We start from the raw sequence: 16,784 nt of genomic DNA on the forward strand, positions 1-16,784 counted from the left end.
GAGTCCCATCTGACTGGCATCAATAAACGTCTCTGTTCCATTCTGGAAGGAAAGCCTTAATTAGGCATGAAGACATTCATCAAACAGCGGCCTCTTGGAGCCACTGGTTCCTCTGCCATCTGGACGGATGGTTTCCCACCCTGCAACAACAGCGGTGGGAATGATGAATGAGGTCCCATGTCTCAACCCCCCAGGGTCTGAGAAAACCCAAATGGTGTCTGTCCTCCCCAGAAACAGTGAAACTCTGCCCGTGTCGAGGGGCATATGTGCTGGAGTTCATACTAAGGTTTGCCCCGGGAAGATGCAAGAGTGACCTGGGGCAGCCAAGCCCACATCTAGTTAAAGTCAATTTTTAGTTTTACAGCGAATGCTCTGACCATAGGGATTTATAGAAAAAGCCCTAGAGTGAGGGTAGAACTCCACTGAAAATTCCATGTAGGCCTTTGCCTCAGTTTAATGACCTATTTACTTTGCCTAGGTCCAACCCACATGACTTTTTGGAAGGTTCTTGTGACGTGATAGATGCGAAATGGTTTTGTTCACTATTAAAGGCCTCTGTGGACATCCAGGATTTAATCCAACAAACATTTATTGAGCAACCCTTGTGTGCTATGCACCACGCCTGGTGCTGTGATGGATACAGATGAATAAAATGGTGCCTGCCCTTGGCAAGCTTACAGTCTAAGAACAGACACAGGACAAGTGCACAAGTAGCTATAATACAAGGCAGAATATGGTAAGTGCCATGAGAAAGGTACAAATAAAGTGCTGCGGTGGTTCCGTGGAGGGAGAGATCCCAGCATTGGTGGATCAGGGAGGGCTTCATGGAGGATGTGGTCTCTGCATGGGCCTTGGAAGAAACTCAAGAGTGATCCAGAAGATGAAAATTGTAAGGCCAAAGGCACAGAGCCGGGAAACATGGCACCTTTTCCACTAATGACCACTCTTCTGGATTGGCCAGTGCAGGGTATGAAGGGACCTGATTGGGTGCCCTATAATGTTAGGATAAAGATGGGCATATTTTTGTTTTTGTGGGCCAGGGGATCTTATCAAGGTTTTTGAAGAACTGGAGGTACAGACCATTGTGCATGCTTAGGGAGGTCTGGGAGAGAGACCACTACTAAGGAATCCAAGGGTCAAGCAGAGGTGCGGTGGGAACTAGTTGGGAAGAGTAATGAGGGAATGTATGGAAGCGTCAGTGGTCACTGTAGGGTCCCAGATGATGTTCAAAGACTCACTGGTGTTCCAATGGGAAAACGAAGGATCATGCAGGGAAGACGGATGGTCTACGTAGCTTCAGATGTGTTGAGCTCAAAACGTCAGAGCAGATAGAGTATGTTTAACAAGCAGCCTGTCATCCTGAGGCCAGAGCATCCAGTGGCGCTAAGAGGCTAAGGGGAGTGGAAGGTGTTCTTTGGGTGGTGGTAGCTAGGTCTGAAGAAAGGCACAGAACTGCTGATGCACCGTGCAGGGGCCTGTGGGGAGGATCTTACTGGAAGGAATGGCTACTTTGCGGTACAGGGAGAAGAGAGGGGAATATGGGCAGATCTTCCTTGGCTCCCTTTTCAACTCAAGGCAAGAGTGCCAATAAATAACTCATAAATACATAAATAAATATATAAATAAATGCTCATGGAGGCTGGGATAGGAGGGGTAAAATGTTAAGAACATAGTGTCTTGCCCAGGACAGTTTACCATAGAGCTGTGCAATGAGAGAGGCCTTTTGAGTTAGCACATGGAGGGCACTGAGATGCTGGTCCCGGGAGTGGACTAGGAGGGGCCGCTAAGGTGTGGTCGAGGGGATTGGTGGCTACAGGGACAGATGACCCTGCCAAGGTCTGGTAGTGGAGGAATTCAGTGAAGAGGCTATGGGAATCAGGGTGAATACAAGGGGGCCAGTGAAGAAATGGAAGGTATGAGAGGAAGGATTCCCTGGCCAGAGGAGGAGCCTCACTTACTCAGAAATGGGAGAACGGAGGGTAAGTGGGAGGCAGAGGCCAAGAGTTTCTGAGGAAAGGTATCATGGCAAATGCCTAGTTTTTTCTTTTTTGTGACGGCAGAGGCTAAGGTTGGAGTCATTGGGAGCTCAAGGTAAATGGAGGTCTGGCAGGCTTAGGTGGGTGGACTGAGGAGGTGACGGATAGCCAAAAGTAGTGTGGACCGGTTGAGGCTGATGGGATGCTACGGTTGACTATGGTGGCCGCAATCAGGTTAAGAGTGCAGGCTGTGCCTCTGGGGGGCCAGCCAAGGTCAGCCAGCCTAGGTCAACGGAAGCCAGCCCCAGGGAATTCTCAGGAGGCAGTAAAGGACACTTGGCTGCTGACTGTGAGTTTGGCTGGAGAAGAAGAGGGAGAGGGAAAGCTAAGGCCTGTAGATTCTTGCTGCTATATGCCCAGATCATTTAGATAGCCTCGGGCCTACTGAGTTAGGGGAAGGGCATATATGGGTAGTCCTGGGGTTGCTGACTTTTTCCAATACGGTTACAGCCTGCCTAAGTCCAGTTCGACAACTGGCCCTCTAACTCCTCTGCAGAGAGAGAGAGGATGCTGGGTGGAGTTCAGGGTCACCTCCAGAACCTGATTTCTGGGCCTTCTTCATGATTCCACATGGACTATGCTGACATCCAAGGGCTTTACTAATGCAAGGCCCTGCTGGTGGCTTTACCTATTCCTCCAGGGCACTGCAAACTTCAGAAATTAAATGTCTTCTAGAGCCTTTGAGATCCTTAAGATGAAAGGCTCTGGAGACATGTAAAATATGATACTAATTATTTCCACTGCTCACGAGGAGGCTGAACCACTCAGTTCCCAGGGAGGCTGTTAGTGCTGTTGCTTTTTTAAATATTCATTTTATGATGCAAATCCCAAACCACACGCTTTATACTGTAACAAGAATAAAGAGAGAAACATGGAGATGTACGATCCTCATCCTGACTTGGGGCCGGAAGGACCGTACACGGGGTTATGGTTCTAGGGAGTCCCTCCATTGTCTCTGCTCATTTCCCATCAGCTGTTAGTTGAGAGCAAATGTTGTTCTGAATGGCTGTTGATTAATTACGTCAGGCCTCATATGCTTGGGAGCAGATCTTGATTACTTTTCTTAACTCTATTCACCTTCAAGATAATAGTTTCTTTTCCTTATCTTTCAAATATGTTTAAAAAAACCATTATTTATCAGGCGAGGGACTGCATCTAACAAATCAAGCTGGATAAGGCTTTGCTGTGTGTGACCTGTAAGCCCAACCCCTACGTTATTGGCATTGAGCCCAGATTTCCCTTGGAGATTATGTCCAGTGTTCGGAACTGTGTTTAGCTTTGGGCTTTTACAAGAAAAACAAGTCTCAAGTGTGAATCTTCATCGAGGGGAGAAAAGATTTTGCAAAAACTCTGCAGTCATTGCTTGTGTTGGGGTGGGGTGGGGGTCAGCAGGCGTGTAGAGTGGACATTGGAACCTTTCCCAGAGGAGCTGAAAATCTCCATGGTATGGAGCTTGGTGTGGCCAGGGATGACTGTCAAGATGGGGAAGTGACAAGAAGGTGACGCCGACAGAGCAGTCTGGCTACAGGGGACCCTCAGAGTGCAGGGTGCACAAAGCAAACAGAGCGTCACTATAGCGACCCAGAACCCGGTGCTCCAAAGTCTTCCAGGAGTCCGGGTCTGGGGCTCTGTGAGGTGCCTAGAAAGGCAATGGTATATGTTGTGAACAGGATGATCCCTATGGTGACTGTGCCCTTTCAAGCATTCGCTGTGTCTTTCTGGTGGTAGACAGGACAGTAGAGTTCCCTCATGTGACATTCTTAGAGGATGAGATGAAGGCTAACCTGGAAGCTGATGCCCCAGGATCACTTCCTCCTCGGTAGGCCTCCGTTGCAGCAAAGCACACCCAACAAAATGACCATATTTTTGGACACTCTTTTGTCCTTTTCTGAGGCGGAGCAAAACCCCTAGATGGTCTCAAGTTTCTAAAACCATGATTTACAGCACTGTACCTCCTTAGGACCATCTGCTGCTCCATACTACTAAGCTCTGGACAGCACTTGTCCAGTCAGACTATGGGGCTGTCCATTGAGTTTCCTCCAGCCTCTCTCCAGAGCTGTGAAGGCCTGGCTGGGACGCAGGTGCTACCCATGTGAACGTCAAGTTGCACTCTCAAGTTCATGAACAAGGTCCTCAGCTCTGTCGTGACCTCTGATGTTTGGTCTCCTTGTGCCTCGTTGCCCAGCGGAACTCTCCAAGTCTCTCCTCCATGAACTGTACCTCTTTAGACTGGTTCAAACTGTCCTTTCTGAGTCTGGGCTACCCAGAATCCACATCACTCAGAGGTTCGGGGAAGCTGACAACAGGTGGCTCTCCATTCATCTATGAGCCCAGAGATCCGTCCAACCCGGGAGGCCGGGTTGTCATCCAAAGTCATGGGACTGGCTTCTTTGCATGTCAAGTCCTTCTGCCCCCAAAGATGGACTGAGTCTCCATCTGGTCCAGGTGGGTTCTCCACACCTTCTTCCTGTGGCTTATCTGCCTAATGCTAGATGAACACCACACAGTTATAAATACTCAGGTCAATATATATATGCAGGTATAGATATATATATTCTGGTCACTGTTTTACACTTTAACAAAGAAAACCACTAGCCTGCTTGTTCTATTGTTTGTGCCACCCCGACTCCCATCTGCCTGTGGTGTAGCTGGCAGGAAAGCGAGCCAATGAGTCCCATGGGCTGCCATCCTTACGTAGCCCCATCACACTGGCCAACAGTCAGTTTCAATGCCCCCTGCTCATGCAGGCTCTTGAGGGCCTTGAATTCCAAGGGCATGGTGTGGGGGCTGGCCTGGGAGGTATAGCCATACTTGAGGCTGTCATAATAGTGGTACTTGACAGGGTTCTGATTCTGATCCAGTGGAAAAGGCCAGAAGCCATAGAGGTAGATCTGATTGCAGAAGCGTGTGGCCAGGGTATACATCAAGAGGCCAGTAGTTGGTCTTTTTATGTGGACTTTGTTGGTCAGCCAATATCTGGATAAGGAAGAAAAAAAAAAGAAGTTAAAAAAGAAACAATAAGGTCTGGGAAGTCGGCTCAATTGAAACACCTGCCTTGCAAGCATGAGAACTTGTTTGGATCCCTCAGTATCCACGTAAAAGCAGGGCAGGGTGGAGTATACCTGTAACCCGATTGGGCAGAGGCATAATGCACGCATACGTGCACTCATTCACAAATGCACGCATATGCACAGACACATGCATCCACTAACAATATGCATTATAAACCAACACATACAGAAACAATGAGGAAATGTGTTTGTGACTACTTTCCAAGAAGAGAGCAATTCTATTCTGCCCAGCAGCCCACCTCCTGTCACCCCAAGGACCAGTCAGGTCACAGACGCTAGACTTCCTTCTCAGAAGACTGACAGAGACCACTGATAAAGCACCTGGACTACACCTTGAGTTGGCGCTTTCCTGTACATGAGTCTATGAGGTCTGGGGCACCAAGGTAAAATCTGGCACCCCAAGGTCACATGTGGGAAGGGGCAGTACCTTGTCTTGCACTTAGACCCATTGACAACTGAAGCAGGGTTAGCAGCTTTCCGTAGTGGACTGGGTGATAAACACTTGGATTTGCAACCATACGGCTTCAATTATGACTATGTAACTACACTGTAGTTAGAGCATGAGTCACCAGCAACATACATGGATGTGTCCAGGCTTGGCCCTGACCCCTCCAGGCTTGGCCCTGACCCCTCCAGGCTTGGCCCTGACCCCTCCAGGCTTGGCCTTGACCCCTCCAGGCTTGGCCCTGACCCCTCCAGGCTTGGCCTTGACCCCCTCCAGGCTTGGCCCTGATCCCTCCTAAAGCAGGCTTGTCTGCATAGTGCCCATCGCCTTTCTATTAGTCTTCTCCACGTAAGCACATCATACAGGTAGACTTCTTTCCTACCAGTGTTCCTAGAAGCCCCACCCTCTGAGGCAGCTGACCTTCCCTGACCATGTGTATAACTACTCTGCAGAGCCAAGGGCTCTGGGCTATGAGGCTGGATTCTGTCTACACATTTCTTCCAAAGATCTGTCACTCAATCTTACTAGCCATCTTGAATAGGGAGTCAGTGTTTTCTGCCTTTGGGACTCTGTCAAAGAGTGATGGGAGGAACCATGGAGAAGGGCAGAGAGCAGGGCATTAGATGAAGCATGCCAGGTGAATGGAGTACTGTGCGTCTCTGTGTACCTTAGTCAGAACCAGAGCACAGAAGGGGCCATCTGTACTCTGGGGAAAGGAACCATGCCCGGAGGATGGACATATGTAACTCAGATGACTCAGTTGTTGGCTATCTGTGTCTTTGAGAAACTCGCTTCTCTCTGACGGACCTCATTTTTCCCACTGATATATTGTCCGGGTTCCAACATTCCGAGAGAATCGAGAAAATTCTCTACATGTGAGAACACTTGCTGTCATCCTTGCTTCCTGCTGTGGATCCAGAGCTCACTCTGAGTGGCCCCCACCTCTTCATTTGTAGTTAAAGCTCTGCTTGCTCCTGGCTGAATGGCTTTAATAGCCAGACTTCTGTTCCAATGCCAAGGCAGAATTGCTGACCACTGAGCTGGCCCAATGTGTCTCTAAACCAGACCCAGACCACGATTTCCTGTCTTTAAACAAAAACTTCCGTGGGACTGCATCCCACAGGCTTGCCCCTCTCCCATTGAAGTGAAGGCCCCTGCAGTTTCTGATGGCCCCTCAAATGAGCCAATTAAATTCATGCTGTAAGTGGAAGGACACCAGAACAAAACATTTACTTATTGTCGAAGGATAAGACTGTGTGTGTGTGTGTGTGTGTGTGTGTGTGTGTGTGTGTGTGTGTGTGTGTGTTCTTCACAGTGATTTTAGCTGATATGGAGGGGTGGAGAGGGAAAGGATTCCTAGAAGCCCCCCCCCCCAAACTTCTTTATGCTCAATGGCTCCTTCTGCAGCTCAGAAAAGAAACCCAATAGATTCCAGAGTCATCCCTGGAGGATTTCCTTGCTTCTTTGTTTGGAGGAAGCATTAGCTTCTGGAGCACACAAGGTCACAGATGCCTAAAAACCCGAATAATTACAGTAAAGTAGGCAGTATTTTCAAGGTTTGCTAAATAAAAGGTATTTTGAGGACCCCCACAACCTACTTCTCCAACAGAACAATTTGTCTGGTGTGGTCTGAATATCACTGTGGACCTTGAGATAGGAGGCAGTAGACCCAGATGGTCACAACGAGGCTTATGATTCTCCTGGGCACACCAGGAGCTGGGTGGTCCCTTGGACAACCATGGCTGTTCGGTAAGTCTGTCACTTGGAGAGCCTCATCCTTGTGGCTCTTCCTATTTTATGCTGTATGAGCCTAGAAACTTCTGAGCAACTGATTTTCCAACAGGGAATCAGATGGCGGGATAAAGAGAGCCATGCAGTGGCTCTGGTAACTGCAGATACAACACAGTTGAAAGCCAGCATGAAGCAAGTCTGTGGACACAGTGCAGACCTGCCCTTTCTTCTCCATACTGCTGAAATGTCTATGGTGATGGTCGACCATTGTCCTCCAGCTCCCTCTCACAGCCTCCTGGGCATCTCTCAGAAACCTCTCCCCTGTTCCTCATGCCATCCAAATTCCATGGTAGTTACTCTGCAAGACCCTCCCTGGCTATACTCCCAGCCTTGGCTTTCCCTCACTGCACCAGCCTTTCCAGTACGAATGGCCACGGCTCCCCTCCAAGGCCCTACGCTGTCTCATAGTGCTTCCCCCTATCAAGATTCTGTTGCTCTTTTGTTCTGGTCTCTGGCCTGTGCCCGAGGTCACCTGTGTAATGGTTTCTTTCCCAGGCTGCTGAAGTCTCTTGGGACTGCAGTGCACATGCGCGCCTTTCCTTATACTCTGGGTTCTCTGTGGGTCATCTGTCTTGCTCTCGGCCTCTGTGCTGAGCAGCCAGGACTACTGAAGAAGTGTATTATCACTCAGGAGGAGGGAGGGCTGATTTCAGATGGGGGGGTGTATGTTTAGTCTTTCCTCCCCTTAGACTGAGATTCCACAGGGCTGTGGCCTACTTTCTGTGGGTTAGGTAGGGGCAAGGGTTGGAGTGCCACTTGTCCAAAAGAAAATATACTGAGGATGTGAGGGGGAACCTATGTGTAGTCAACCCCACTGGGGTCTGGGATGGGTTAACTGAGGTCCCTCAGTGGCTGGAAACTTCTTTCCTCTGGTCACAGGGATGCCTGGGTAGATCGGACACAGAAGCAGTATGTCTGCCTTTTGTGTCTGCTCTGCTCTGCTCCCCATAATGCAAATGGGCCTGGAACTCTAACCTAGTCTTCCTGATCAGGAGGAGGGATGAGCCAGGTTGAATTCACATAGGACACACACTGCGTGGCTCTGGACATGTCTAGTTCTGAATTGATGTGATGAGTTACATCAGCCAGCCTTACTGTAGATGAGAGAACTCCATGGGGGACCACGATGCTGGAGACCCTAAGCCAAGTGGGGAATTATGCCACTATCCCAAGAATCCACAGGATACCAGAACTACTTATTGCAGTTACTTGGGTGTTTCTGAAAGGCTGTGTTCTGTGATGAGGTTTCCTTCCAACTGCCCCACATTGCAATACTATTCTGAGCTCTTGAGAAGAATTACATGCTTTGAAGGGTCCACCTTGTGACCCTTCTCCATCCTCAACTGTGATGACTGTTCTTGGCTGTCAACTTGACTACATCTGGAATTAACTAAAACCCCCAAATGGGGCACATCTGTGAGGGACTTTTGCTTAATTTGAAGCAGAAAGATCCACTTCTAATCTGGACTTTTGAGGTAGGAAGATACACTGTAGCTAGAGTTTTCCGCCTTGCCCACAGTCAGGACAAATCTTTGTCACCCGCAGTCCCACAATCCACTTATAAAATAATCACTCAGACGCTTATATCACTTATAAACTGTATGGCCGTGGCAGGCTTCTTGCTAACTGTGCTTATAGCTTAAATTAGTCCAATTCCATAAATCTATACCTTGCCACGTGGCTGGTGGCCCACCGGCATCTTCACATGCTGCTGGTCATGGCGGCATCTGGCAGTCAGTCCTTCTGCCTTCCTGTCCTTTTATTTCTCCTCTCTGTTAGTCCCGCCTATCCTTCCTGCCTAGCCACAGCCGATCAGGTTTTATTTATTGATCAATCAGAACAACTTGACATACAGACCATCCCCCAGCACAGCCAAGTGCAGACCATCTCAGACACCTGCACTCAGGCCCATGGTCCTAATCATCCTCTATGCGGACCTGCTGGGTAACGCCACAAAGAACCCAAGAAGGGCTCCCACAGGACATACAGAACATCCCACAGCAATACACCTTTAATTTGGATCTTTGATGTAGGAAGATATACCTTGAATACAGATCTTTTTAAGTGGGAAGACCCACCTCCAATTTGGGCCATGCAATCTTCTGGAAGCCTATATAATGACATGGAAGAAGGATATTTTCACTCTTTGCCTGTTTGTTTTTACTTTGCTAACAAATCCATTCCTTCATTGACATTAGAACCTACTTCCTCAGGATTCTGGCATATATTGAAGATCAGCTGAGGTATCCAGTGTCATTAACTACTAGATTTTTGGATTTTCCATTCATAGACATTCATTGTTTGATTAGCCGGACCACAGCCTGTAAGTCATTCTAATAATACCCCCCCTCCCCAAATTCATTCTATAAGTTGTGTTACTCTAGAGAACATGACTAATACACCAACCATCCTACCCACATTCCACAGCCATTCCCTCCCACTGTATCTCAACTGAGGTCTGGTCCTGACTTCAGTATCTCTCTCTCAGTACCCTACCCCTCATGCAGGGTTTCACATAGTGGCCATACCACAGACTGAGGCACTAGACAGATCTCAAGGATTGGGCAAGATCTTACTTGGTGAGGGGTTGAACTGGGGCTCCCCTTGTCAGGTCTTCTGATTCCATATCCATGTTCTTTGTCCTTTGTGGTCTAGCCCTGACAGTACATGGGTGGCCAGGAAGGTGGTTGGTGCTAGGATGTGGGTCTGCCCATGGGGCTATCTATTCACCAACTAACAGGAAGGAAGCATGGTGATGGCCTAGGGATGCTTGATGCTGAGGTTGGAGCTCCTTAGCCACCATGTCACTCTCTGTGCACGACATGGCTATGAGGTGGGCTTGGGAGGGCCCTGGGGGACAAAGGCAGGGAGACTGTAAAGAGATGACTCCCACTGGGACTGCAAATGGGTATAAAGGGACTTTCGGTGGTGACAAACGTCTTTAAAGCAGGGTTGTGCTGATGATGTTCACATCTCAGGTTCACAACTGTATGTTTACAACTCATCAAACTGTAGTTACAATATGTGAATTAGTAGGCGTTAATTATACTTCACTAAAGGTTTCTATGTTGTTGTGGGTTTTTTTTGTTTTTTTGTTTTTGTTTTTGTTTTTGTTTTTGTTTTTTAAAAGATGACTTCCAAAAAGACAGCCAGTGATGGCAGGTCCTCCCATACATTCTGAGGAATGTTCATCTCCCTCACTGGACACACATTCAATAATGGAGAGCTTGCCCTTCAGTCCTAGGGCACAGTTTCTTAATTTAGCTGTCCACTGCGACACCAGGAGCTTGAGGAGGTGCCTAGGACCCACTCCCAGGAGCCTGCACACTGAGATTCCTACAATGTTCTCCATTAACTCCTGCTCTGACTAGGAGGTGGAGCTAGAGAAAGAGCCCAAATGTGGGTTACATTTGGAAGGGAGAGGGGGACAGAGGACATGTAAGGACAGATGAGAACTCAGCCAGCTCAGCTGAGTAAAATGGAGGAAACTGAGAGTTGGGTTGTGTACAAAGGAACCCGGTGTCCAGCCTCAGTGTTGTCACAGAGAGGGGGACAGTGGTGACAGTGGCATCCCCAGGAACGACCAGTTTCATTGTTGCTCTGAAGGCTGACACTAAGATTTTCTGATTTTTTTTTAAAGCACTAGACATTGGATTATTATTATTTGTTTTGGTATAAATTCTCCAAATTTTAAAAAGTTGGTAACTAACTAAAATGTTTTTAGAACATTAAGGGTATTCAGTGGTAGGGCACTTGCCCAGCATGCATTAAGGTTCTGGTTTAATTCCCAACGCTATCAGAAATTTGTTTCTTTAAAATTATCACTTGAGAACGTGTTGGGTGGGTCAGACAGAATTGGTCTGCGATTAGCGTATCAGCCTCTTGACTCGAACTCATCTTTCTCTTTCAGTGAACAGAAGAGGCCGATGTAGTGGACCAGGGAGATTTTCCTGAGCAGAAGCAAGATTCATATGCATGTGATTAGACAGAGTTTGGATATAAGAATGTGTGTTTTTAAATCTTGGTCTCTAGGGCACTTTTCACCCTGTGGTGAATTCGTAGGGGTCGGGGTTAGGGTGACATGGCTGGAGCTACAACTAGTGTTAGCCAGAGACCGTCGAGTGGCCCCGGGCATCATCCAGGGACACATGAGTCACTGGTGGTGCCCGTGCGTGGATTTCCTGATGTTCACTCCCTAAGCTATCACTGCCAGATGCCATCCTAGGGATTTGTGCTTTGTTTACCATCTGATAGTAGGGCCTTTGCAGGGGAAGGCTTTCAGAAGTGGATTTCTTTTTAGGCAGTAGTGCTGGGCCCAGAAGGGGGGTGGGGTTTGAGTTTAATCAATGGGATGGCCAAGGAGCTGGCAGGGGAGGGTGACACACACATGCTGGGGTCTCCCCACCCCATACCTTTCTCCACCTCCTCCTTGCTGAACTCTCTTTTTCTCTTTCCCCAAATTAAGCGCATGCAGCAGCCCACCTTCCTGGAAACATTTTCTGTTCCCTTTGTTCCTCTAGCTCCTCCCTGGCTCAACCTGTTAATCACACTACCTATCACCATGAGCTTTCCCCCTACTCCTTTTGGGTGCTTAGCAACCAGGGCCATGGCTTACACTCCTTTGTAGGGCTCAGCCGTCAGGCTCCCTGCATGCTGTGCCTGCGGCCCTAGGTAGAGACAGTAGTACTTCTCCAAGCTTCAGCATGTTTCCCAACATCCATGCGATTAAGATGGATCCTATCACCAGTTCTGGCGCCCAGTCTACAAGAGGGGCTTCTTCTACTTTCTCTTCCCCTGATCTGGAGATGGGTTGGCTAAAACAGGATGCATCATGGATCTCCAAACCATCGGATGGAAAGAGAGCCTCGAACAACTCCCAAAACATTTGATAAGAGTGAGACACAAACGTCTACTCTATTAAACTGCTGAGACTCCAGGCTTTATCACTGCGGCAGGTCTGGGCATGGTGGTCCTGAGGTCTGCTGTGTGCCAAACACCTTCTACTCCAACTGAAAAGGGGGAAGATGTGGGGAAGAAAGAAGGGGAAGCTGGCAGTGTGCAGAGCTTTGGGACCGTGGACCGTGGGGACAGGGACAGAACTCGCAGCTCTTCAGATCTAGTGCCAGATTTTCCACCTAGGATCACTAACTGGGAAAGGTGTTAATAGCCCACAAGGTTCCAGACTAAATCGGAAGTGTGATGGCTCTTGGTGGAGGGACCCGCTTGCTCCCGGCTCTGCCTCCAGGGTAAACAAGAACTCCTGAGCCATGTCTGACAGGGACACGGCCTCCATTTAATGAGCAGCTTGTAATAGAAGCTGACTGTGTTATGTAGGAACAGATCATTCTAGATTTCCTCTCTGTCTCTTCAGTCGCTCTGGCCAATTTAGAGACTGTGTGCGTGGCTGACTCGTGAATGATTCCTTTCCTTGGGATAACAGCTGGGTGTTAAAACACAAACTAATTAATTTTGCCTTCCCAAATGAGGTTAGCTGGGTGCATCCAGAGAGTTGTATTGACAATGCACCTTTAATATCCTAGTCTTGAGATTTTAATTAGAAGGCAAAGTAATCTCAAAGACGGCAGTAATTATTTTTCAAATTGGCCACCCCAATGACTGTGACAGTTAAGCACTGTGTTTTATGAGCATGGACAGCAATCAATGAGGATTGCCAAAATCTTTAATCTTTAAAGTGCTTCGTTCCTTCACCCTGGAGTCTTGGCTACACTACATGGTGAGAACAGTGGCTGCCACTGGTTAGTGGCTGTCCCCCAGATGGGACAAAGAGGACTTTCTCCAAGAAGCTAGTAACACGGTGGGACATGGCTCATAATGTCCTTGCAGGGGAGGGATGTCTCACAGAGATGTAAAGGGCACTTGATGATGCTCTGTACAAGACTGGCAGCAGAACACGGAAGGAAACTCACCAGTAGCCAGGCTACTGCTTCCCCATCTTCTGCATCAGCACCCTCAGCCCGATCTGAAGGTTCCACAGTCCATTGCTGTCCTTTCCTTGGCTGAACACTGAGGTCTCAGCTACATCCCGATTTATCTCAGGATTAATCTGCCCATTTTGCATGACAGATAAGTTCTGGTTTTTATCTTAGAATCTGGTGCTGCTGTTGTCAAGAGTTGGTAAAGAGTTCAGTGGGTAAAGTGCCTGCTTTGCAAACATAAGGACCCGAGCTTAACCCTCCCAAAGCTGGGGGTGGGGGTGAGGGTAGGAGTGAGGGTGAGTCTTGAGTTCTGTGCTGAAATGCTCTCAAAAAAACAAGATGGTTGGCACCCCAGGAAAGGCACCCAAGGATGCATACTTATACACACGGATACATAAATTACACACACATGCACATACCAACACAATACACACACACACACACACACACACACACACACACACACACACACACACACACGTTACTGAAGCCGTGGGAATGAGGGAGGCTTCTGGTCTCTAGGTGTAAGGAGTAAGAAACACAATGCTCGTTATTTGAGGGGCTCCCCGTGCTACAGAGTGGGTGCCTTGGGTGTAGAGAGGTATGTTTTTCAGGCTTAAGTGTCATTCATGACTCTAAATGGCCAGGAGGATTCCAGACAATTTGTTGGGAGCTTAAACCTTGTGGTCAGATTCCATAGTTGAGATTGATGCCACATAGAGACAAACAGATTTTATCCAACCTTGCCCATAATCAAAGGAATCCACTTTCAAACAATCATCAGATGCCAGTTTTCACTGGATCAGTAAAGACAACAAATGTTGATAGCACATATTTTTGGAGAGGTTATAGGAAAGTAGGCATTTTCAATAATTGTAGGTGAAAGTAAATTGGTACCTGCCTCTAGGGAGGACAATTTGGCAATATCCATAAAAATCAACAAGGCATGTATCCATCTCCCTTTTTAGCAAAGGCACTTCTAAAGAGCGAGCCCACAGATTCATACGTGCTTGCAGACAGAAACCGTCTTAAGTGATGGATGGGTCCCTGATCACTGCAGCAAAGCCTGGGAACAATGCCTCTGCCTACACAGGTGATGAGCCAGATGTACCGCGGATGGCCTGGCAGCTTTGAGAGACCATGAGGTGGTGTGCATCCATATGGAGTAATCTTCGGAGCTTAGAAAGGTGTGAGGGAACACAAATTCCCCATGTGTAAAAAGAGACACAGACATAGAGAGTCAGCATCACTGTGCCTCCTGGAGGAGGAGGAGAGAGGAAGAGTTTAACTTCCCTTTCACCTAAACTTCTCTCATATAATTTGGATTTTTCTTTTTACTAGGTGCATTGTGATTTAACACACACACACACACACACACACACACACACACCATTAAACATAAATAAGGCTGGGAGATAGCTCAGTTGGTTAAGAGCTTAGCATGGAGATCCCTGGGGTTTGCTGGTCAACCAGTCTAGTTTAATTGGTGACCTGCACGTTCCAGCAAGAGACTGGGTATTGGGGGAAAAATGTGGATGGCTCTTGAGGAATGACGTTTCTGGCACACACACACACACACACACACACACACAATGCATGCACACACAACCACCACCATCATTACCACCACACAAGGACATACATGTACACAAATCACTACCACCACACAAGCACATATATGTACACAAATAAATGCCCAATACTGCAGACACTCTTTCTTTTCTATAGAATGTACTTCCAGAAAGGTAACTCTAGTTCCATGACTAGAGTTCCTCCTGGAACAAACTGGGGCCAGCAAAGAGAAGGGTGCGGACCCGTGATGCACACGCTGGCCTGGAGTGGCGTGCCTGGGGAAGCTCCCCTGCTGGTGCTGAGCTGTCCCTTGTTCTCCTCACCTCCTGTCCTTTCACCCAGCCTGCTCTCTGGCCTTCAGGCTTCTGTTCATGGTGACAGGTGGCAGGGCCCCCTCCACGGATTGTCCCTTCTAAGCCCTGGCAGGAAGGGACCTGACTCAGTGCCATCCCAAGACCAGGCTCAGCATTCCTGGTACTTAATTGGGCGCCAACTCACGGGGTGTCTGCTCAGGGCCAGCAGGCTGCTGCCCTGCTCAAGGGGTGGCCCTCTCTGTGGGTCACAGCCCCCCTTCCCCGTTCTTGTAATTGAATTAGAACCATTCACGACCAGCTGCTGACTAGCCTCCCACTTACTGTGCCACACTTTACTGCCTGGCTGTCCATCCCCTCTGTGACTCTCCTCCCTGGCCAACAGCCAGCCAGGGCACTGGGCCACTCTGCTGGCTGGCAAAGCCTTTGGGAGAGCTGCTCATGGCGAGTCCTTGTTGGCACTCGAGGCTGAGCTCCGCCAGCTGCGGCCTTTGCACAGCGCTCTCTGCTTCTTGCAATGCTCAAGTCACTATCTCAGCGGGGCTGGAGGCCGCTGAGTGCACCGATTCACTGAATCGAAGAATTCTGGAGTGGGGTATAGCTAGTAGGGGTTGAATTGTATTCCTCAAGTTCATTGGTTGAAGTCTGCTCTATCTAACTCTCAATACCTTGGTATGTGACCTTATTTGATGATAAGATCTCATAGAAGTCTCCAAATTAAAATTAGTCATTAGGATGGGTTTTAATCCACGATATCTTATAACCTTGTAAATGAGAACATTCTTGCCATATGAGTGTGCAGACAGCCATCCACAGACAAAGAAGAGAGACTGAGATAGATGTTTTATAGCCAGCCCTCATAGGGGACCAACCCTGCCTACATTTTAACTTTTGGGTGCCCAGCCTCTAGAGCCGTGAGACAATCTCTTTCTACAGTTTAACCATATCAGGCTGGCACTTGACTCAGGCAGCCCTCGCTGAACAATGTACCACTCTGTGTGAATGACACGGGTTCCCCTCTTCACAGTAAGGGAATTCACTCTGCCCTGACATTTCAAAAGATGCTGAATTCATCACTTCCTGAAGGAGCCACCTTGTTGCTGAGGCTCTCAGGTGCTGGGATGTTCTTAGCATTGGCCAGATGGCTTCCTCTCCCAAGCCCTTTCCTCCACTTATCCAGCAACCTCACAGGCTCAGACTAGTAGTCCCTCAAGGGCGCTATTTCACCAGCCTAAAGCACCCTGGGAGCTTTTAAGCGTCTGATGAGAGCCGCTGACTGACTGAAGATGTTCTCATGCTCCCTAACACCTTCTCTCCCCAAATGTTTCAAGTCCTCAGTTTTTCTGACATTGTGGTCTTTTTCCAGTTGGTTACCCCCAAAGCAGATGTGACTCTTCAAGTGGGATCTGGCTAAGCAGAGTAACAAGGCGATCCCTGACCCCCCTAACATCTAAAAGGTGTCCAAACATCCTCAGCTGTGCCTTAAGAGCATGGGAACCTTCGGGGCAGTCATCCGTCGGGGTAGTCATCCGTCCACTCAGCTCCAAGCCACCATTGTTCCCAGCCTAACTGCAGAGTTTTGAATTTATCAGAATTCCCACTTTCCTCCTTAGACTGACTTA

General features: G+C 48.4%; 1 protein-coding gene across 1 annotated transcript in view; it reads right to left on the reverse strand.

The window, feature by feature from the left end:
* Positions 1 to 575: 575 nt before the first annotated feature.
* St8sia2 (ST8 alpha-N-acetyl-neuraminide alpha-2,8-sialyltransferase 2) overlaps positions 576 to 16,784 on the reverse strand; it is a 74,810-nt gene continuing 58,601 nt past the window's right edge. Inside the window, exon 6 of the mRNA XM_006990951.4 lies at positions 576 to 5,012. Within this exon, the coding sequence (XP_006991013.1) occupies positions 4,727 to 5,012 (286 nt within the window). The 3' untranslated portion in view covers positions 576 to 4,726. The remainder of the gene's footprint in view (positions 5,013 to 16,784) is intronic.

Source organism: Peromyscus maniculatus, chromosome 1, assembly GCF_049852395.1.
Source record: "Peromyscus maniculatus bairdii isolate BWxNUB_F1_BW_parent chromosome 1, HU_Pman_BW_mat_3.1, whole genome shotgun sequence".
In the NCBI taxonomy this organism is placed as follows: Eukaryota; Metazoa; Chordata; class Mammalia; order Rodentia; family Cricetidae; genus Peromyscus; species Peromyscus maniculatus.